Source organism: Brachyhypopomus gauderio, chromosome 19, assembly GCF_052324685.1.
Source record: "Brachyhypopomus gauderio isolate BG-103 chromosome 19, BGAUD_0.2, whole genome shotgun sequence".
Classification (NCBI taxonomy): domain Eukaryota; kingdom Metazoa; phylum Chordata; class Actinopteri; order Gymnotiformes; family Hypopomidae; genus Brachyhypopomus; species Brachyhypopomus gauderio.
Genome location: NC_135229.1, coordinates 13874313 through 13897835, shown reverse-complemented (window position 1 = coordinate 13897835; position 23523 = coordinate 13874313). Strand labels below are relative to the sequence as shown.

At 47.5% G+C, this 23523-nt stretch overlaps 1 protein-coding gene and 1 long non-coding RNA gene across 2 annotated transcripts; one reads left to right on the top strand and one right to left on the bottom strand.

Moving 5' to 3' along the window:
- Positions 1-4541: 4541 nt before the first annotated feature.
- Positions 4542-8530, top strand: shhb (sonic hedgehog signaling molecule b). Its single transcript, XM_076981546.1, has 3 exons — positions 4542-5017; positions 6499-6760; positions 7339-8530. Exons 1-3 carry the CDS (start codon positions 4709-4711, stop codon positions 8013-8015), a joined length of 1248 nt encoding a protein of 415 aa, XP_076837661.1. The 5' UTR covers positions 4542-4708; the 3' UTR covers positions 8016-8530.
- Positions 8531-11149: 2619 nt separating this feature from the next.
- On the bottom strand, positions 11150-17522 carry LOC143483333 (uncharacterized). The gene is made up of 3 exons (XR_013122478.1): positions 17417-17522; positions 14260-14454; positions 11150-11790 (listed from the first exon to the last, which is right to left on the bottom strand). It is a non-coding gene; the product is annotated as an uncharacterized LOC143483333 (long non-coding RNA).
- Positions 17523-23523: the final 6001 nt, after the last annotated feature.

Genomic DNA, 23523 nt, shown 5'->3' with positions numbered 1-23523 from the left:
ATGATTGGGCTGAATCTGCTGAGATGTCTATAGAGGGGGAACGAGGAGTCTGTGCCGGCAGGAGACCCCCGTGACTGCTGGGCCTCATCGATCCGCCGGGCAAACTCCTTCACCTCGCCGCTCGCAATTCCCCGCCGCCGACCCACAGCAGTTACCATGACGACAGACCGTTCGATCCGAGCCGCGGCGGGCAAATCGAAGGCTCCTGTTGGGAAGACTGCTGTTCACAACACCAGCAACCTGATGGATTTACCGCCATGCCTGGCTTTCTCTTTTCTGGATTCGTGTCTTATCGGTAGACTGCGAAGGCCAAGGCAGGTATCACCTCTCACTAGTGTCTGCACCTACCTGCTTTTGTAAAGAAACAATGGCAAAATGCCCTTCTGAAAACATCTTCCCTACAGCATTACAAAATAAAAGTCCTCCTCAGTTCTGAAAGCGACTTCCCGACAACATTACAGGATAAAAGTCCTCTGTTTCTTAATTTTACACACAGAAAGGCAAAGAAGGTGTGAAAGAGAACAGTGTGCTGCCAGTATTGAGGTTTGGAGGGCACACTGGCCAAGTTTATTTTCGTAAGGGTCATGACAATTACTCCAGCCAGGGGGAAAGCGAATGTACAGCTTCAGTAAAGTCTGTTCATTGTTGAGCAGAAAAATGGCCACATTCATGGTGTAGAGCTTCACATTTCTTGAGGTTTTATCGCATCAACATTGGAAGCACAGGTTTAGGGATCAGTAGTCTTACTAACTAATTAGAGACCGATTTGCAGAATTTTATCCGGAAGGTCACGATGTCCGCTAAAAACAGCGTCCTGAGCTACACATACGTATGAATAGTCAGGCATTTCCCATGTCGAATCTGACGGCTATGCCTGGTATTTACAGGAGGAGAGTCATGTAGTGAAGTCCTCATTACTTAACTACTGATACAGCAATCAGCATTCAGCATGTTAATTAATGAAGATAAGCTTAAGGACCTCATACCTGATGTGATCATTCAGCTGTGGGGGGGGGGGGGGGGGGGCACATATTAATTTCGGGGAACAGGGCGAGTGAACTACAGTGGTCTTACTGGCATCACGCAACCACCCCACACCAGGAAGCCCGTGGCACTGAACAGTGTTTTCTCTAGTACTCTAACATACCTGAGTCAGTTCATCAGACACTTATGGCCTATAGCTTTCATGTGCTAAACCCGGATGTCCAGCGGAGACCTAAACTTTTGAAGTACCAGGTGTAGAGAATGTTAGTCTCGGTTCTGGCAGCCCGTATCAAATGAGTCAGTGTGATGCTAACGCTCAAACACATCTGATGAGGTATTTCAGCGCCTGATGAATTGTCAAATAAATGACATTGTGAAACAGCACTTGGGGCGGGTTATCTGCTCAGTGTGTGTTCATCAGGTCAGATAATAAGGATTCTGAGATGTGAAATAGCATAATGTTTCTGCACCGCTAAGACTGTAAAAAATGATGATGATGATGATGATGATGATGATGATGATGATGATGATAGCCCTTCAAACAAAAGTACACAATCACAAATTTCATGTAAAGTATCAACAATGATGTGGCCACGTACATGTCATCATCACCCATGTACACAATTAACTTTCATTTAAACAGTAATGAGGGAAAATGTTTTATAAATGGAGTGGAGCAAAAATAATACACTTGAAATGTAAAAAAAAAACAGATTTTTTTCCAAATTATCTCAAGTATAAATATTTTCATGTTGTACTTGACTACAGTATCGACGTGCTCGTATACCAACGCCATCCAGGGCTGCATCCTCAGAACGTGAAAGACGTTTGTCACCAAGGAACATCATGTTGGTGTCGTGGCACAAAATATCACATACAGCAGCAGAGCAGATATACGCAGACCGGGAGACGTGACTAGCAGAGAGACGCCTCAGAATGCAAGCTGCCAGACAAAAGCTACCCTTCTCTCTCTCTTTCTCTCCTGCTTTAATATGAGCTGGGAATTCAATCTTTCACTTTTAATAGGTTCTTGACCTTCTTGTGTCTGCTCACTAAAATTAGCATGCGCCTCACTCCGTGGACCGCCTGAGTGGAGTCCCCTGGGGGGGGCGTGTGAGGTGAGGATGGGCTGTCTGCTCCTCCACCACAGTCTCCCAATCAGACAGCACAGGGTTCATCTCACAAATTGGACCCCCCCACCCCCCCTTCCCTGTCACAGAGACTCCCTCTGTAAAAGCTGAGCTCATTTCATCAGCTTAAAGCAACACCGTGGCCCACAAATGGCTAACAGTGCTCGAAATGAATTAAATCTACGGGTGGCAAATCAGTATGATCTCATAGTAGCACTGACTGGCATTCACTTTGAGACTCATAGCTTGTATTGACAAAGGTATTTCTCAGACGTATGCCCTTATAAGGAAGCCTAAAAAACTATACTATAGTTTAGTATAGTATAGTATAGTAAACTATACTACACTATAGTTGCCCGCAAGTATCTTCAATCTGCTGAAGTCACAGATTCTATGTGGAAACACACCTTTAATTCTTTGCTGCTGACATGCTGACGGTCACATCACTTAACATGATTCCCTATCACTTGTTTGTCATGTTGTGAACGTATTTCACACTTATTTCACACACAGCAATGTCTCTGGAGCTTCCTACATGGACCCAAGACAAGCGGACACCTGTGACTGGGTCCGATCCAGTCTGCACCGGACCAAGGGCGCCTGACTCACAGAGGGAGACTGTAGACGCTGCTGAGTAGCAACGACGACAGGATTTCACTACACAGAACATTAGTCTTTACTGACATTAACCTCTGTTTCCTGGCAAGAATCTGTGAGTGTACTTGTGTGACACACAGGTCAGACAGTTCTGACAGCTGCCCGTTAACCGCTGCTACTTCCAAATGGTTACGTTGGTGAGCCTAAAGCTGAGTAGTAACTGAAATGTACATCTGCACAAAATCAGCACTGTCATTCAAATGCCCCGCCCACATTTATGACTTCATCCATAACCATGATGAAGTCAAAATCAGAAGATCATTACTCCATCAAGCTTAATGGAAAAAGGTCCAGTTTCTGAAGACTGTAAGTGAAGAAGACTGAAGATGCAAAATATCATCCACTCATTTTTCAATGTACAACCATGGCCTACACATTTAAAATACCATAGAACAAACATGGCCTGTTCATGCAAAATACCACAGAACACCCAAAACACCGCTGGACCTATTTCCAAATAGTTCTTTACTCCCTGTATATGGGATCTCTCTGTATATGGGATCTCTCTGTATATGGGATCTCTCTAACCAACTCTATCTCTGACTGATGGCTGGAACTCCAAACTCTCTGTATGTTCTTCCCTGTAAATGTGGCAGGAGGCCGATGTTTTGCTCACTTACATGGCGATTCCGCGTGTCCACCGCAAGTGTAAACAAAAGTGCGGAGGATTCAGATGTCATTCTTTCTGGGTGACAGCACTAAGGTGGTAGAATGTTGCTACGGACCATGAAACGCTGGGCTAAGGGGAAACCATACCTTGCTATATATTAACAGCACAACTCCTTGATGTGATTAATGACTGGCCTGTATTATTTTTTCCTCTGCAGTGTCCGACACTGGTGCGAATGCACCCAGGACACAAGAACCGTCTTAATGTGCTGGTACCACTACCATAGCAGCAGAAAACATCTCTCTTCTCCATGATGCTGAATGATCTCTACTGCTTCAACCTTCATAGCAGCGTCCCGTCATCCTTAGTCCAACGGCTGACCCAGCTAAACAGCAGAGTACAACAGAGGACTGCTGATCCAGGACCTGTTGTTGTGTTTTTAATGTCCTAATGAATGGATGAGAGGAAACTGAACCAGGATCAGCACTCTTGCCCCGCAAGGTTTTATCCCCTCTTAAAGCGCACCACAGACAGCATGCATCAGCTTCTAGACAGCAAACACATTCATCACCAACGGCCTCTCATTTGAAAACAAATAAAAGCCAGAGTGGCTGAGTGCCAGGTACCTACAGCCTGCTGTAGGATCGCCCGTGATGAGACGAGTGTTAATGAGAGTAACGGTGATGACACTCGAGAGGGGGACCAGTTGGTGTGATTCCTTGTAAAGGTCCTTTTAAGCAAATATATTATTCTGGGGTGAGCTAATCCTTTATGGACCAGCCTATTGTCATAGGGTCCTTCTGACTTATAAGTGCCCTTGGTTTGGTCTGACCCTTTATTAAGTGAACACTAAAATATCATAAATTAATATTTCCTTTGTTGAGAGAAGATAGTTATTCCAGCATTCAAAAATATTAAAAATAAGTAGTAGGTCACTACTTGACAGTACTGTGGTGGGCACTTTTTTAAATCACTTTGAAGACAGCCAGACAGTAAACTAATACAGTAGGCTGATTTTTTGTTTTTTTTGCACAGCACAACTACGCTGTGAAGTGGAACATCACTGGCCAATGAGCGCGCGGCTCGCCGCCGTGATGCGCGTGAGTAAATGCCGCGTGTACTCAGACGCGTCCGACAGTCGCTCCCGTCAAAGTGTCTCTCGCGCTCCGAGCCGCGAGACACCGACTCCAATGCGCTCCGTCGGTGACCACCGAGAACGGCCGTTATTGCACCTGCGTCGGTAATAGCGGAGAACAGCGGTGCGGCGGAGGAGACGAGACACCAGTTGTGACTGAATGAAATAAGATCCGCGAAGATTCCTTAAGAAATGGACGTAATGCCGCTGTTAGGAAGAATTGCACTTTTATCCTTCATCTGCCTCTTTTGTACGGGTTGTGGACTGGCGTGTGGTCCCGGTAGAGGGTATGGAAAGCGGAGACACCCAAAGAAACTAACGCCGTTGGCTTACAAGCAGTTTATACCCAACGTGGCCGAAAAGACTCTTGGGGCCAGCGGCAAATACGAGGGGAAAATCACAAGAAATTCGGAGAGATTTAAAGAACTGACGCCGAATTACAATCCGGACATCATATTCAAGGATGAAGAGAACACCAATGCGGACAGGCTGATGACACAGGTATACAGGCACAGATGCGTAAATGCGCGGACACGCCATTTGCGCACCGCCGTCACCACAGTCCCAACAGCTGCGTTCAGGTTTTAAAGCATTTTTTACCGTTAATGGTCTTGTGAGCAATAATGCAGTAACACAATAGGACTAAACTTGCATGAACGTAGATATTTAGGCCAGGACGTCTTGTTAAGTGTTACTTTTATCAGATGACGCGCTACGGCGACTTCAGTGTTGAGTCGTCAAATTCTTTCTGAATTTTCTAGCTTACACATTCAGGTATTGCAGCCAAGAATTTACACGCTGATCTTACAGGCTTTGCCAGCTAGTAATACAAACCCGAGCCAGACACCCTCACCCCTTGGTGCAATAAAGTAGCACCTATTGCGTAATGTGTCGAGTCGACACATATTCGACATCAAATGTGGCGAATTGAATTGATGTCTGAACGCAAGTTCCACGTGAGTCACGTTTCTGTGTTTCTGAATTTGAGACGACACCCTCGGCATTTCAGATGTTTCGCGTCTATTATTGGACATTAGACTCCCGCGGTGAGCCCGGTGCTGTCGGTGGGATCCAATTATTCCTCAGAGAACTTGCTCGGCTGGGTTCTGTAATGGAAGAGTGCTGGGGGGAATGATTCGTGGCCAGACTCTCCCAGTAACAGATCGGACGGAGGCACATGCCTTCTTGAACCAGATCATCTAAATCAGGATACACTCCGTTCCCTGCACAATAGCTACTTTTATAACAAAATCAAAAATGTTACAGGATAAAAACGGCCAAACGGCCCCAGCCCAGTCCGTTTGGTTTTATCTGGTGAACATCGCATACATTTTCAGCTCCATTTACTGCCCCCAATTATCGATCTGGGCGCTCGGAGTCTGGCACTGCCCTCGTGTAACTAATAACCAACAAGTATTCACGTTACACTGCCATAATATTCCCTGTGTATGAAATACAAGGTCAGATACATCTGACAGAGCTTCAGGAGACTGATAGATTTATGAAGATTCATGAATCTTGTACTGAATGTGAATGTATGTAACTGGGAATGGGGGTCAACATGACTCTCAGCACTTCACGGTGTTTGACAAGAATAGAGTTTGACTTGTGGCACACGACCTGACATGCAGATTTGCCCCTGTGGAGGGTATTTTCAGGGCAGGTTAAGCCTTCTTCTCCTGTGAAATATCACACAGACTCAACTGATTCTTACGCTGAATTAACTTTGTTCTCCAACGGGCTGATTCGGGCGCATTGCGTCCATGAATCAATAAACTTCTGCTCAATCCGTTGACGCACACAAGTTAGATTAAGACGTGTGGAGTGATAACAGACTTCACTTCACGTTTTACACGTTTCACGTTAGTTGCAAGACAAACGCATATATTTTTAATGTGACAATCTCTCTCTCTCTCTCTCTCTCTCTCTCTCTCTCTCTCTCTCTCTCTCTCTCTCTCTCTCTCACACACACACACACACAGCGATGTAAGGACAAGTTGAACTCCTTGGCCATTTCGGTCATGAACCAGTGGCCAGGCGTTAAACTGCGCGTTACAGAAGGCTGGGATGAGGACGGTAATCATTTTGAAGAATCTCTCCACTATGAGGGCCGGGCCGTGGACATAACTACCTCCGACAGGGATAAGAGCAAATACGGGATGCTGTCGAGACTCGCCGTGGAGGCTGGATTCGACTGGGTCTATTACGAATCCAAAGCCCACATACATTGTTCCGTCAAAGCAGGTGAGAACATCTACAGTCCAGCTGTTGCTCCAGATGTTTCGGTGCACCCTAATATAGCGGCTTAATTTCAAATGTAAAAAAGATCATCTTGTTATTACACTGATGGCTGCATTAATCCAGTGCGGATTAATACAGCATTCCGTTTGAAAGTGCCGGATTTAGGGGTAGATGTTGGGTGTGGAGTGGATGAAAAGCGGTCTTACATGACAGACACACGGTACACGTGTTTAGTCTGCAATTAAACTCCAAATCCCCGAGAGGTCGGAGGAGGATCTCGCAGGGTTTCTGCACCTGAGCAAGTAGACTCTACCAAGCAGTTTAAAGGCCTAAAAAATCGATGAAATGTATAATTAGATTGCCAATATGTCTGATAAGTTCAATTATCTTTCAGGATAGACATTCGCCCTGTTTAATCTACATGTGTTATTGACATTTCAATCACGCTTCATAATGTCAAGCGCTCGTCACAGATTTGAATATTAGATTTAGGCCATCCAATGCAATGCATGTTTTTAGATAATAAACGTACCAATTGAGTTTAACGTTAACATTTTTCCTGTCATTTATTCTTACTTTAGAAAATTCCGTTGCTGCTAAATCAGGCGGTTGTTTTCATGGATCTGGAGCTGTTACTCTTGAAGATGGACGTTCAAAAAGTGTCAAAGATCTGACAGTAGGAGACAAAGTTCTGGCGGCGGACGAGCAGGGAGGTGTTGTGTACAGTGACTTTATCACCTTTATGGACTTCGATCCCACAACGAGGAGGGAGTTTCTCGTCATTGAAACATCCGAGCCCGCCAGGACTCTCCATCTCACACCTGCGCACCTGGTGTTCGTGCGGGACCCGTCCGCGCACTCCGGTATGAGCGCAAGGTTCGCCAGCAGCGTCCAACCGGGTCACGAGGTGTTCGTGCTGGACGGCGTCCGGAATCCGAGGACTGTGAGAGTGGAGCGGATCCATACGGTGGAGAACACCGGGTCGTACGCGCCGCTCACCGCACACGGGACCATCGTGGTGGACCAGGTTCTGGTCTCGTGCTACGCGGTTATAGAGCAGCACCGCTGGGCCCACTGGGCTTTCGCACCAGTACGGATGACACACTGGGCCACGTGGTGGTTTCTCCCAGCTCCCAGTTCCAACGTCACCCTCCAGCAGGACGGGGTCCACTGGTACTCCAACGTGCTGGTCCACATCGGCACGTGGTTGCTGGACCGAGACTCTTTCCATCCGCTCGGGATTTCAAGACCGAGCTGACGTTACAGTGTAAGGACACGTGGCCTCAGCTTCAGTGACTAGAATTTATCTTTATTTTCTTTAAAAGAAGCCTTAACGTGTTCAATGGATAATTTATTTGTATTTGGGTCGTTTGGCTACGGAAATGTACAAATGGATTCAAGTATTCTGTGACCATTCACTGCGCATTTTTAAACCAAGAGTGAGAGCGAAGATGAACTTAGAGAGCTCGGATGCTGTTTAAATGTGCAACTGACTGCTATAGCCTATTTTAAGGGATAGTCTGACACTCATAAATTATATTTTTATACACAGATTTGTATATTAGATTTTTTGATCGTAAATATTTACAAATTCACATTTCGTTATTTGAAATAGTGAGAGGTGCAAAACTTTGTTGTATTTAAACATACGAAAGAGGAACTGATCAAGTCTGTATAGCTTCCACTGCTCTTTTGACATTTGTTTAGCCATTTACACTGATAGCTTATTTTTCGTTTCACGTGTACATTCATTGACAAAGTTCCGAAAATAAAACTGATGGTAATGCACAGGGAACGTTCTCTTATGTTTCTGATAAAGAACGTTGGTGTATAGTAAAGAACAGTAATTTGTACCAAAATAATCGAAACAATTAATGTATACGAATTTTATTGCTAGAATTTCAAAATTCCAATGGCTTATCGTAATTGAACCACGAGACATAATTTCCATAATCCTATTTCACTGGATAACCGTGCATTCTTTTTTTCACTTTCGACAATGGCCAAATATAATCAAAACAGCGGATTGACAACTTACTATAAATACATTTTTGTAAATGTTTGTGTGTGTGTGTGTGTGAATTCCTAACCATTTATATTACTTTCGTCTCAACGGTTGGTCAACCAATCAATACACCGGAGGTTTATGGGACGGTCTACCTCTCGGTCACTAAAGCCTGCTTTATACCTCCGGACACGGACGAATTTCGTCCGTCCGTACCAAACGTAGCCTCCGTAGGGGGCCACTATACCTCTTTCCGTTTCCAACGTTGTTATGATTTTTTTAAATACATCCTCTAGAGGGCAGTATAGTCGAATTTCTGGCACCGGCGCACCAGCAATCTCCTCCCAGCTGTTTTTGCATCGCTGTTTATCGCGATGACCTGGCACCGTAGCAGAATGTAGCCTCTAACCAACTCGCAAAGTTTCGCTTCTAACTCGAGCGTCATTTTTTAAAGTCCAGTACTCTTCTTCATTGATTTTCCCAAATTGGTGTACGTCCGATGCTTCTGACTCTCTACTGCCCCCTGATTTCCGGTTTATATTGCTCCGTTGCTACGGATTCGTAAGCGCTCTGGCAACGGACCCACTGACGGATGAAACGACCTCCGGAACCGGACGAAAGGGTCCGTATCCGTAATTACCGTAGGGTGTGAATGGGCCTTAATGCGCTGACAAATATGGGCGATTGACAGTGTAAGTGCGACATCTGGTGGCTGGTAAATGGAGTTGCAACAATAAAATACCCCTTTAAAAGTTCACGCAAGACGACTTACAACCTCACATATGGTTTAGACAGTTTACAGCATGTTGCATATTTTAAGGGAAAGTATCAGAGTGGTAAAAACATACTCCTTCTGAAAAACACTCATCTGTTAGAACAAGCTTTGTCATTTAGAATGCTATTTATTAAATCAACATTGACACTAAGCAAACAAAGTCTAGAAACACTGGTTGAGACCTTCCAAATGCAAATGATTGTAATCTGTTTACATTTTAAGACTACAATTAACACGAAATATTTTGAAAATATAAACCATATGCATCGGAATATCATAGTATGATATATTTATACAACATACGCGCGCACGCGCACGCGCACACACACACACACACACACACACACACACACACACACACACACACACACACACACACACACATAAATATAATGAGTTGCTTGAACAACTTGAATGTGTCTGGAATACCCCAATCTTCAACTGTTCTACCTGGATTTTACGCATACGTATTATTAGGGGCTTTATTATAATATTATGTATTATTTATTGTGGATCTTCCCCCTTAGGCGCTTAACACGCACAGATGTTAGGAAAAGCTGTGTAGCCATGCGTGGTTTAAATCGCTTAAGTTTAATTAAGCTTTAAATGGCACGGGCACCATATTCACTGCGGTAAGTGTTGTTTTAATAGGACTAGAATATGAGTAGACCAGAATCAAACATGGCACCTACGAATCTTTCTAGCCTACAAAACACAGCCGTGAAACACAGTAAAACAAGTTGTGTTGCATATATTTTTAAATGTCTGGGTTCACATTTAGAATTATACAGAGAAACCTTTAGGGGTGAGTTTGATTATTATTTTGGCCATCATGTTACTAATATGTTTGCATGTTTTAGGTTTGCAGACTACCAACAATGGTACCACCTCCAGAGTTCTCGGGTCAGTAATAACATGAGTGACCGGTTCGGATCATCCCCCCAACCAGAGCATGCACCAGACATCACAGACCCCCCCACCACAAAGCTCGTGACGAGTGACGCAGACAAAGCGAATAAACACTGCAGCTCTCAACGGTTTGGTCAAACACCCAAATTACTTAATGAGAAAAGTAAGTAGCATTCTTTTAAAGACTGTTGCGCCTTTGAGGAGCGAGCGCTGTTGACTCTGCGCGGTTCAGACTTGCTGGTCGTACAAAAGGAGTCGCGCGGAGACGGACGGGCTCGGGCTGGGCGCGCGCACAAAGGCGCCGCCGGGGAAACATTCCGAGCGCGCGGGAAAATAAACTCGCCGCTAATCCTCGCGCAGTGCACCGGATTAGAGGAGGGACACTCGGTAAACGTTGACATTCCCCAACTCAAGGCGTGCACAGGGGCTCTCAGAGAGAGAGAAAATGAAGGTAAAACCCATCTTGACCCAAGGAGGTGACCCACGTGTTCGGGTCCAAAACAGCAGTTATGCACACTAGACGAAATATTAAAAACGTTTGTATGAATATGCGCATACCAGACCTGCATAGTAGCACAAAAACATTTAATTTAAACTATTTAATTTGATGCTCCGCCGAGACACGTTGGCGCTTTATTCATTTAATCACAGTGCACTTCACATGTGCACAAGCCCCATTTCAGTTTATGTAAATGACAAAAAGTTATACAAAAAAGTTATATATTTTACCCACTTTTAATATTAATTCTGTTCGATAGTGAAACTGTAGCATATCCAGTCAAGAATAAGGTAGACAGCAAAACAAAAAAGACCCGCAAAATTAACTGAAGTCAGGACCAGCCACTAGAGGGCAGCAAAGAGCTCGAATTTAAACAAGCGGGTCAAATATGGGCTGTAAGCAGGGATGAAATATTGGATGTCGGTCATAGCCACTGCAATAATGGTCCCGAGAATATAAAACAGGAATCTATGTTGCTGTTCGTGATATGAGTGAGTTATATAGTGGCGTGAACTGCATTCAACATAATTAACCTCTACAAACGGATAGAAGAACGAGTGTAAACCAAAATGTACATTTCTGTTTACATTTAACACTCACTATCTTAATGACATGCAAAACAAACATGTGGTTTTATTCAAAACAGAAATACAGCCTACACAGTCTCATATCTGCTATACTTGCATCTTAATCCTTCGGAAAATATTATTTATTCATCAACACTGATAAACAGGTTGAGCAGAGGAACTCGTGCTAGGTAGCACTTCACAAGATAACTCATCCAGCTCTTCCTCTGAGGTGCTGAATGGACCCGCCTCAATGTGGTTATCCCAGAACCGCACGTCCTGTAAAACCCAAGAAAACATACCAACTAACTAACCCTGCCTTTTAACACACGTGGCCAAATTTCTGAAAACAGAGCTTGCTAACAAAATGATTTTTATTTAACATTTGTCAGTGATTTTGAGTCCAGTGCTCGTGTACACCTGGTCAGACTCCTCACGCCTGAGACTGAGTGGAGTTTCACAGACACCGCCGACCCGGTGGAGGTGTGAGGGGAAGATGGGATGTGTAAACTGGAAGAGACATCAAGGAAAAATGACAGACACCTAAGAAGCCCAAACCAGTATGAAGCTACAGCACAAAGACACATTATAAAGTTTATGATCACTGTTTCCTTCAAAGCTGTATGGCAAGAGGCGCTATGTGAGTTACGTCTACGGCATCATATCCAAGATGTGCAGATACAGAAACAAAACCCTCCAACTACACCATTATATACAGTTATGACCATAGAATTATGACCTGTGATGTCACATCATCATCTACATAATTAACTGCCCATCTAGGGCGGGGCACCAAGGTCAGAAGGTCTACGTGGTCATCGTCATGACAGCCTTCTCCAACGGCCCTTTCTGCAGCCGCTCTCCAGACAGCCAGGGGGCAGCGTCGCGGTCCGGAGGGCCGGCCGGAGTCCACACAACTCCGGACTCCTCAATTTTTGGAGTAAAGTAAAAAAAAAAAAAGACAAATTTACAATAACTTCTCTATTACTGTTGGATAATGAGCGTAGATACTGGTCTAAACATATCACATTGCCCTAATAACAGTCCATCAGACTGCAAGACTTTTGTATCATTGCTCAATTAGCGCAGCTATTCACAATGCTGACAAATGACAACCAGTGCTGCCCTCTAGTGGACGCTAACCAGCGTCTGTTTCAAACAAGCTGGCTTAGAACTGGTTTAAACAAATACACATATCGCTGCACAATATGACTCAAACTAGTAAACCAACTAATAAACTAAGGGAAGTAATCAGGCTGACAATTTATAAACAACTCGGACAAAACCGACGACCCCTTACATAACAAAAAGGGCGTAAGGAAGGGTGTCAGGTGAGGGGGGGGAGCAGTCATGCAGGTGTGGCTGGAGGCCGTGATGTCTGGGTGCATCTACAGCGCTGTTAGCAGGGAGGAATCACCTCTCCGCCTCTCCGCTGCTACACATGACAGCCCATCAGCCGTCCGCCGGGCCGGGCCTCGCAAACACACGCCGAGCGGGCGGCTACATCCAAACCCAGGAAGCAGAATCACGAACACGGACGAACACGGATTCTCACCATTTATTTAGTGTGTGTGTGTGTGTGTGTGTGTGTGTGTGTGTGTGGGTGTGTGTGTGTGTGTGTGTGGTGCCAGTCTAGGTGTGTGTGTGTGTGGTGTCAGTCTAGGTGTGTGTGCATGATGCCAGATCTGGCTCCTCCTCTCAGGCTGAGACGTTCGATGGACGTTCCCGTGTGCTAGAACCTACAGCCTAGACAGGACCCAGGATGTTTTATGGTAACCTGCCCTGATTGTATCGGGCATGCGGGGTCAAGAGGCTGCGGTGGGCGTGGTCCCCGGGGTCAGGGGGCGTCTACCTGCACCACCCCTCAGCAGCCATTTCCAGACGGATCCCGGTGGTTGACGAAGAAAGCCCTTCAACGGACACGACCCCCCCCCCCCCCTTCCTCAGACACACGTGCGCGGACTAAACCACACGAAACACACTCTCGCCCGCTCGTCTGCCTGCGTTGGCACCGAGCGGGCACTGCCCATCTGGCCTGGTCCGGCAGCACCGCGGCCCTGAGCAGACGCCTGTGGTGCACGGCGGGCCCACACAGACACGACCAATTTAGTTTGTCCTTCTGCCGTCTGCTGATGTTTCAATACAGACAGGAGCCCGCAGGACGCGAACGTGGGTTTGTGGGACTGAACTTTCTCTCCATTATCACTCTATTAAGAAGATCGCTTAAACTGAACGGAAGCCATTAATCTAAACAGTGCGATGTTTCGGTCACGGCACATTTCTGTGGCAGAAGTTGCTAATGTGTGAATGTGTCTTCAGCTCCTCAGCACATGTCCACCGGGTCACAGTATGGGTTCTCCAGCGTGGAGGTTCGGAGCTCTAGTCTTAGGGATCCGTCACATTGAACCGTTTCCCATGAAGCTCCAGGCCAGCTGAGAAGCTCTGAGCTTGCTGCCGTGCACCAGGAGAACTGAGACTCTGACTGAAATGGAAAGAAGGTCCTTGTGTCGCTGCTTCTCCCAGTTTCCGTTTAGCATCACCGTTCTTTATTTGCCAAGCATGACAGCTTCTCTGTACCGGTCCGAGACCAGCGGGAGGCAGAGGATGAGAAAGAATCACACTGCTGATCCACCATCATCATGGCAGGGTTGAGATCAAAGCAACACACACACAGTTCACCAATAAGTCACATACAAAGCCACATGGTAAAAGGCAGCGCCCCCCCCCCCCCCCTCCCCACACACACACCTTCTCTTGTGGCTCTCACACGGCGTGTCATCTCCTCGGTCCCGGACAGCCACATACGTGAGAGAGGCCTCGCGAGGTTGTGGCAGAGACAGGCGGCGTGAAGGTGACCACACGTGCCTTCGCTTCAAAAACCACACGGGATCCCTGGGTCACCGACGCAGTGAGACTCCTGCTCACACACTCCTCGTCTTCCCCCTGCACGCGCACACACACAAAGCGTGCAGCTCGCGTGAACACTGCCGGGTGTCTGCCGTTCAGCCAAATATAGCTCATCTTGAAGAAAATGACAAAATTCTATAAGCGTTAGCACATGCTAATGAAGAAAAACACGTGCGCTAGCATTCTCTGCACACGCTGCTTCTCACCTGCGTCCCAGAACTCAAACGAAGCATCAATCTCAACGCACACTTTTCTAGAGCAGCCAACTGTCTGCTAACAAATATGAGAACACCCCAGGAGTCTCAGCGGGTTAATACAACTTCTACAACTTCTCAGAGCAGGACTCCTGGTTCTAAGGTCAGTCATTTGGTAAATGTGAGGTGGGTACACAGTGCCTTGCAAAAGTTCTCAACCCCCTTAAAAGTCATCAGTTATGCCTATTAGACACGACACCAACTGTTTCAGGCAGTATTATTACTTTTTTTTTTTGCAAACCAATATGATCTTGAGTAAATATCTGTCAGCAAATCTTTAAAAAGAATTATAAACTGCAAACGTATCCAGTCCCTTCAGAGTAGTACTTGGAGGAACCATACCGGAGTTTTTGGGGTACATTTTGACCAGCTTCACACTTTGGGACGATTTTCACCCATTCAGGCAGATTTTCTCCAGATTATTCAAGTTGTTTGGATGACATTTATGGACCACAGTATTCAAATGACTCTTCAAGATTTTCAAACCTCTTCACCTGGTTGTCGTTCAATGACCCGTGTGTTGTTAAGGCCTTGGGCCACGGGGTCGCCCTCCCTCTGAAAGGTGAAGTTTCTCCCATGTTTGTTTTTAGCAGACTGGAGTTGGTCGTCTTGTAGCATCATCGTATGTTTTACACAATTTATCCCTGATATAGTTTGAAGATGCCCAGTCTGTACTGAAGAAAAGCATCTCCACAGCAGAAGACTACAACTACCGCACTTCACAGGGGACTCAAAAACTCATCCCACATTTTTGCTGAGTCACTCTGATGCTTTCTGACAAACTCCAGACATGCAGTACTGGCTTCTCCCCACACGACTCCCATAGCGGCCAGCTGTGTGCGGTGTTGATTCTGCTGACTGGTGCATCTTCACTCTGTAGCCACTGAAGTCTTCGCCACTGATGTCAACTGTAGCTGCAGAGTGTTTGACCTGAGGGACAGTCTTGTGTCCACACTGTGAGCGCCGTGAGACATTCCCTTCTCTCGCAACTGATCCAAGATATCAAAGTTTCACAGTGTGAACTAAAGAGTCTTGAAACCAATAAAACTGTAATGAGACACAGGTAGAGGTCACAGGTAGAGGTCAAATTGTAAGCCAATGGTGTCAAGCCTGTCCTAGAATCTAGATCAATCTGGTGGCTGAATATTCATGCAGAGAACATTCTTCAGACATTCAGTCCAACACAGAATACTTCCTCACATCAAACCATTAACGTAAAAAAAGAGCATGTTTAAAATAAAATTTGACAGCGCAAAAAATATTATAGTGTAATTTGAAATCCATATGAATCTGATAACTTTAAAGGGGATTGAATACTTTTGTAAGATACCATATGAGCCGGTGAAGCTGGTGTTCAACCAGGACTAACAATACCTGTGTTATATTCCCCTCCCATGTCAGGATTGATGCTGTGCTGCTTAGGGTCCGTCAATTAAATAACGTCCAATCGGCAATGGCCCTGTGGTCCCAATCTGAACGCCGGCATCACCATTAGAAGCATTGTGTCCTACTCATTGTATGAGCACAGTGTCCCCTCTACAGTTCCCTACTATTCCTATGTAGGATCTCAGAAGACTTAATCAAGTGCCAATAGTGAAAGGAGACGACTTCAAAACCTTCAGTCATTCTTCCTTTGATAAACAGGGAATGTTCAAAACTCTGTTAAACTCTCCTAAGGTTTACCAGAATTAATATTCACATTTCATTGTGTTTAAATCCAGAGAGATGATGGTGTCTCTGTCCTGAATCCATCAACGAGTTTGTGGGATTCTTTACTATATACCAGAGGGAAAATGACCATAATCATTTGAATTCTTAAAGGTATAGACTGAAAAACATCAAACCTCCCCTTTAAGCAGAAAACGTCCCAAGGACCCGTGGAATAAGAGGAGGTGAAACAATGCCACCGGTGGCCTGCTGTTCTCAGCAGAAATACATGCCGCCACCCCCCCCCCCCCCCATCCCAAGAGCGATCACAGCTCTACATGACAGCAAACCCCAGCTTTGTAGCCCCTCCCCCTTTATCCTGGAGTGACAACACTCCACTAATTCCCCATCCACCTTCACTCTGGCTTTGTGTCCTCTGTTAGCGAGAGCGCTATCATTCCTTGACGCGAAAATAATTAATTCCCCTTATCTGTGGCTAAGCTCTTCCAGCCAAATCCGCCTAACTGCCACCTCTTTATTCTCAGGTATTACTGACACGCCGACGTGAGCGCACGCCTCAATTTTCGCACGTTCCCACAGGCGTGAGCCAATACCCGCATGTGCGCTCAAAAGATTAATTGCGTGTCTTCGGGGGTGGGGGGGGGGGGGTCTCGTGTCCGTTTCGGAGCACCTGAAAGATTCTCGATGGCGGAGAGAGGGAGAGATAACATTGTCAGGGGGGGCGGAGACTGACGGGGCATCCCAGGGCGACGCCTCTCCACTCATGCGGTGGCCTTTCAGCGGCCCGCCTAGAGCGGCTTCATCGACCCGGCTGTGTGCGCCAGCGTTCTCGGCCCACGTGCCCCGCCGCCTCCATTAAGACCGCCACGGTGTTATCTTCATCGCACCGCGTGACTCTTCTGGGGGGGGCTAGGACCGTTAAGATCACCTACGGTTACACGCGTTTGTGAGCTCAGAATAGAAGAAACCGAGTTTGCACATAAGCGCTCAGAAATGCTTATTAACATGAATTATGAAGCGGAAACGTGACCGTGTGAAGCAGGGAGGAAGATGATGATGATGAAGAGGGGAATCACCTCCACGTTGGTAGGCAGACGTCTCACGATCCTCTTCAGCAGTGTCCTCCTGTCCCCCGTGCGTCCCCCCAGGGTCCCGACGCCCCTCCGGGTTCGTGTGCGTCTGGCGGGCGTCTCCACGGCCCGGCTGGTTCGCTCCTCACTGGGACGGCGGTGCCAAACCTCCAGCCCTGCGGGGGACCGACAGCCGGGGCCTCCACAGGAAGGGTGGGGCTCTGCAGCCCTGACGGCCCGGGGGGGGGCAAGGCTCCGGGAGGGGTGACCGGTAGCCGGGACGGTCGGAGGTGCAGGCGACCCCGGGGGGCACGGGAGGGCCGACGTTGGCACCAGAAGGCCTGGCGGTCTTGTGGCGTGGGCCTCCGGGGGCCCAGACGAAGGCGCCCGGCCCAAGGGGGCGGGCCGTGGCCCCACTGGGGCTCCTACGCGCTGGCCCGGTCCGGGGGGACATCCGTCCCAGACCTCCTCCGCCTGTCCCGGGCCAGCAGGAGGCGCTTGTGCTCCTTCTGCTTCAGGTTGCGCCGTCTGTGATGCCGTTGTTCCTCCAGCAGGAGGCGGGTACCGCCCAGACGGGCCGTCGTCCCCGTGCTCGCCCGCCTGGAGCGAGAGAGAGAGAGAGAGAGACACAGACAGAGAGACAGAGAGAGAGAGACAGAAAGAGAGAGACAGAGAGAGAGAGCGAGAGACAGACAGAGAGAGAGAGACAGAGAGAGAGACGGAGAGAGAGAGAGACAGAGAGAGAGAGAGACAGAGAGAGAGACGACTGGAAACACACTGGAAGTTCCATGCGAGACCGCCCTTGCAGGCCCGAGAAAAGCCAGTTCTGGTCATCAGGACATACGTGAAGGAGAAACTACAGATAGCGTTGGGATTGATTGATTTGCAGCGCAGGACTGTGAAAGAGGCCCCGACAGCCGGTATTGATCCGGCCGGGTCCACATTGTCCGGGGTAATAATTGACTGTAATGAGGAGCTTTCAGTGGGCCTGACCTTGAGCGGAGAGCGGAGGAGACGTGGGAAGCTCTATTAACACAACCGCTTTAGAGAGCGAGAGAAAGGGGGATGGGGAGGGAGAGAAGGATTGAGAGACAGAGAGAGAGAGGAGGAAGGGAGGGAGAGAGGGATTGTGGGGAGTGAAGTGTGTGTGTGTGCCAGGTGCAGTTCTCACGTTTAAAACACCAATCCCGTCAACTCGTTTACGGTGCGTTACGCAGCGTGAAGCCCGCGGTGCTGCTGGGTCTCTGGCGCTGCCTGGTGTAGCCGGGCTGCTGGGAGCGGCGGGGGGAGGGGGGGGCCCTCCTTGACCTCCTGACCCCGCCCCCCCCCCACCAGCGCTGGCTGGGGCACGTTGGCACACGCCTCCGCCCTGCCTCTCCACGACCGCTTGGCTGCAGCGGGCATCCCCATGGCAACGGGCCTGGCCGTGGGCCGAATCCACGCGGCAGGAGCGGGCATGAGGTGGGCGGCGGGTTTGGGGCCGGCCGGAGCCAGAGAGACGCTCGGACCACGGCTGCAGTCAAGACTCTGACTCTGCTGCACAGAGAGAGAAATAAAACGGGATTAACAGCTTGGAATTTGAGGCTAAATGCTACATACAGGGATACAAACTGTAAAATTCAGGGTAAAAAAAAAACTATTTTACATTCTTTATTACATTCTTTACATTCCAATTTTACGTTACTTTAAAAACATTACATTTATTACGACTGTGTTGATAAAACACCTGAAAGAAATATACTTACATATTACATATTACTTATTAATTTATTATGGTACAAGATTGTAATTCTAATTGAATTAAATTCCTGACCATTCTGGGTCTGATGACAGCAGTGCACAGGGGGGCGGGCCGATGCTGAGGGCTGCACTGTGATTGGCTACTCTGCGAATGTTTGGGGCCAGGAGGAGTAGCCGACGCAGAGCTAGAGGGCGGTTGGTTGCTCTGTGATTGAGGACGGAGAAGGGGCGGAGCTTGTGGAAGCGGTCCGAGTAGACTCTGAACTGGGGGATGCAATTGGTTCACACACACACACACACACACACACACACACACACACACACACACACAACCACACACACACAGCTCTGACAAAAATTGAAAGCCACTTCTATTAAAAGAAAAGAAATACATAGAGATCATATTCAGAAGTTGTATACATTTCTATACTACAGTCACCGCAATCATGCTGCACTACAGGAGAAACATTGACAGAGCGTTCATGTTCATATTACACTCAACACAGCCCGACACAGAAGCATTAACTGTATGTAAGATACTGAACGTTCATCATAGCACAGATAATAATCATTTAATTATTGAAAAATTATACAAAATTAATCCAGCTCTTCAGAATCTGAAAACAAGGAGCGTGTCAGCACCAATTCAACCACTAGAGGGCGCAGTGGTCCAGTTCACTCACTCCTACTTGAACCACAAAATCAGGCTGACCTTGATCAGCCATGAAATAAAAAATAAAAAAACAAAAAGAAAAAATAAAACCTTGAATATTTCATGTGTCATCAGAATAAACTGGCCATGTTAGAATGAATCTCACGTAAAAGGATGAAGCACTTAAGTGGTTGTAAACTAGTAGCACTATATAGTTTACTGGCCAAAAGGTTTCATATGCAGGAGCAGGTGATTCTGAGTTCATCAGCGCACACACACACACACACACACACACACACACACACACACACAGTCCCACACTCACCTGCGCACACACACTGATACATGCACATATGTACACACTCGCATCATTACCTGTGCCTGTGGAGCAGATCTGGACACGGAGCCGGACGCTTCTCTCGGAGGACGGAGGAACCTGGCTCGGACCCGTCCCAGACCGGCCGTGCCCGCCAGGCCCGGGGGCCCCGGCCGAGCGGTGCGGGTCGTCACGGGGCCCCCCGGCCGTGCAGGAGACTGGGCACCTCCCACAGGGGCGGGTCCGGCCACCGATGGACTACTGTCCGGCTGTGAGGCGGGGGGGGCGCTGGCCGAACATATGTTGCCCTGGGAAGGGGGGGGGGGGGGGGGGGGGGCGACTGGAGGGTTAGTGAACGGCCACACTGCAGCATCTCCACTGATCTAATGTGACATCTGTACTTCTGTTAGCACCTCGGGTGCCTGACGATTCCACACGAGGCTAGACAAAGACCCAGAGAGAGAGAGAGAGAGAGACCGTGTGTGTGTGTGTGTGAGAGTGAGTGAGTGACAGGGTGTTTGTCTGAAAGAGAGAGACCGTGTGTGTGTGTGTGTATGTAAGAGAGATTTGTGTGTGTGTGAGAGAGAAATAAGAGAGAGAGTGAGTCCCAACATCTATACCACTCTGGACAGACTCATGCGTCTCTCGTAAGTCTTCACTAAAGGACGGAGCCTCGCGGGTGAACGCGCCGGCCAGATGGTCGCCGTGCGGGGCAGGAAAAGGGGGACGCGCCCACGGGGTCTGTGCTGCAGAGGTAACTGCCCCAAGAACTGCCCCGGCACCAGCGTGGGCATCACTGCCCTCAGCACTCAGCCATCACCCCTCTACCCCTCTACCCCACGGTTAATGCAGGCTGTCTCACACTCACACAAGTTAACGTGAGCGCGTGTGAACGCAGCTATAAACATCACTTCTAGTTTCAGGTTTTCAAACCCGTTATCAGCATAATTCTGAACCTCCAAACTTGGAGAACCAGATCACCCATCTGTGTACAATCACATTTCAACTGAAGGAATGGGGTTTATTAATTACTGAAGCTTTTTTGAGATTCCCTTTGAATGGCTGTTTATGTTTTATTTGTTAAAACTAATCTTTTATGGTGAATTAATGATTTATTTAATTGAATTGTCACCCTGTCGTGGCTGATCCATCATGCAACAATTTTTATTGATGTCAACAGCATAAAAACAGCTTTCATTCATATTATATACATTTCTAGATTAATATGGTTATTAAATAGTTATTAAAGGGCAATTTAATCAATACTTCGCTGTGAATGAAATGTGAATTTAACCGTATGGGTTCCTGCTACTCCGGTCTGTAGCTTAAGAGGCTCGGAGAGGCGGGGGGAGACAAGCTCTTCAAACACTGATACAGCCTAAACACACACACGCACTCGCAAACACACACAGAAAACCAGTTTATAACAGCGACCATGAAAACATGACCATTTTTCAGATGCATATGGAGAAAAGCTGTGACTTTTGCTGCAGTCCTGTGAGTAGTATCTAGTATATAAAGCCCAACATATTCATATCCATAACTGTTCATCACCCAAACAGGTGAAGGTTCCTTAGTCTCAGCTGTAGTCTGTAAAAAGGACTTAAACACTCTTGTTATTGGTGCTTCACTCCCGATACCTGCACACACACCAAGCAGTCTCGGTCTTGCAGTGACAGTATGATAATAACCCCCTAATCCTTTCCAGTAAAACCTTTCTAATTTCACTTTTATCCTCTTAAACATTCATCTCAGTTAACAAATTAACCTCCCCTCCCCACAGCCACACGACGCTCGCAAAGTCTGGGCTGATTCCAGCTTGCTACCTGCTGTTAATTACCCCGATGCTATCAGGCCTTAATCTACATTCTCTGACGGAATTGATGCCGACCCCCCCCCCCCCACACACACACACACACATACACACACCCTCCCGTGTCGGACTGAACGAGGCCCGGTCCAAGCGGCTCCGAACAGAAAGTCAATCAGCCGCCCTGCGCAGCAGTCTGTGGAGGTAAAATAGGGGGCCATTGTGTGTGTAATCAGTTGCCGTACTAGAAAGGTCAGTTCCAGCCACGCAGCTGGATTTAATTAAAGGGGGCGGCACAATGACGGGCTGCTCGCATGAATTTGATAACCGCGCGTGGCCCTTCAAAGGCTAATCCCACATTTAGAGGGGCGGATAGCGCCCACGAGAGCAGGGGCAGGCCTGCAGGAACACACAAGGTGGAGAGAGAGAGAGAGAGAGAGAGAGAGAGAGAGAGATAGAGAGAGAGAAAGGGGGAGTGAGAGGGAGAGAGAGATAGAGAGTGAGAGGGAGAGAGAGATAGAGAGAGGGAGTGAGAGGGAGAGAGATAGAGAGAGTGAGAGGCAGAGAGACAGAGAGAGGGAGAGAGATAGAGAGAGTGAGAGAGAGAGTCTCTCCAGGGCTGGGGCCAGGTGTGGATTGTAGTGCATTCAATAACGCAGGCAATTAAGTGAACAAAGGAGGATGTTTGATTGGAGCTGTGGCGTGGTCCTATCAGAGCGATGGGCCCGGAGCCGTGTGGAGAATGGGCCTGGGCTCTTGGAGGCAGTGAGGGTGGAGAGGGTGGTACCTCCACGTTTAACGTTCCTCACCCTGTACACACTCCAAAGGCAACTGATGCTCGTGTCTGTTCTGCTGGTTGTATCCACACCAAGGCGAAACACTTTGAACCAAACGTCTGAGCCAGATCAGGTATGTTAAGTTGCTATGATTACAGCCAGATCAAACAGCCAAACGGACGTCATTGTAGCAAAAAAAAAATTAAGTAATTAATTATTTATCTTTGGCCTTGAGAACATGTACACATACAGACCTGTAAACTGCTTCATAAGCACATTTGCCCTGAAAATGATAAACATCAAGAATAAGGCCGTTCACGTCCTTCCAGAAGAGCTTCAGAGTGTTCAGAGTCAACGGGCGGGGCAGTGATCCACGAAGAAGAGTCTTTATCTCGCCCGGCCACCATCGGCCCAGTCATCCGACCCACGCACACAAACAGCCCCCCCCCAACCCCGCACCATGATGAATACAGCTAATGAGATCTCACTCTGCAGGCCAAACACCCACTTCAACCCAGGCCCATCGCTGGATGCAGTTGTAAAATGAAGTTCAGAATGATAGGCAGTATTAATATTTAAACACCTCTCTTTATGGAAGATATTCCTTACACACACACACACACACACACACACACACCCACACACACACACACACACACCCTGCAGATGGGACCCTGCATGTACGATTAGTGTGTGATTGCATGATAATGGTATGATAATCGCGATTAATCAGATGGCCGCCGGCAAACGGAAGTTTCCGGGGTGTGTGTGTGTGTGTGGGGGGGGGGGGGGTGTTTTGTGACCTGCATTATAAATGGT

What these genes read in the sequence shown, in the direction of transcription:
- shhb (XM_076981546.1), top strand. Translation starts at nt 4,709, where the DNA reads ATGGACGTAATGCCGCTGTTAGGAAGAATTGCACTTTTATCCTTCATC. An exon ending in CGGACAGGCTGATGACACAG is followed by an intron (nt 5,018 to 6,498) that starts GTATACAGGCAC and finishes ACACACACACAG; the next exon opens with CGATGTAAGGACAAGTTGAA. An exon ending in ACATTGTTCCGTCAAAGCAG is followed by an intron (nt 6,761 to 7,338) that starts GTGAGAACATCT and finishes TTCTTACTTTAG; the next exon opens with AAAATTCCGTTGCTGCTAAA.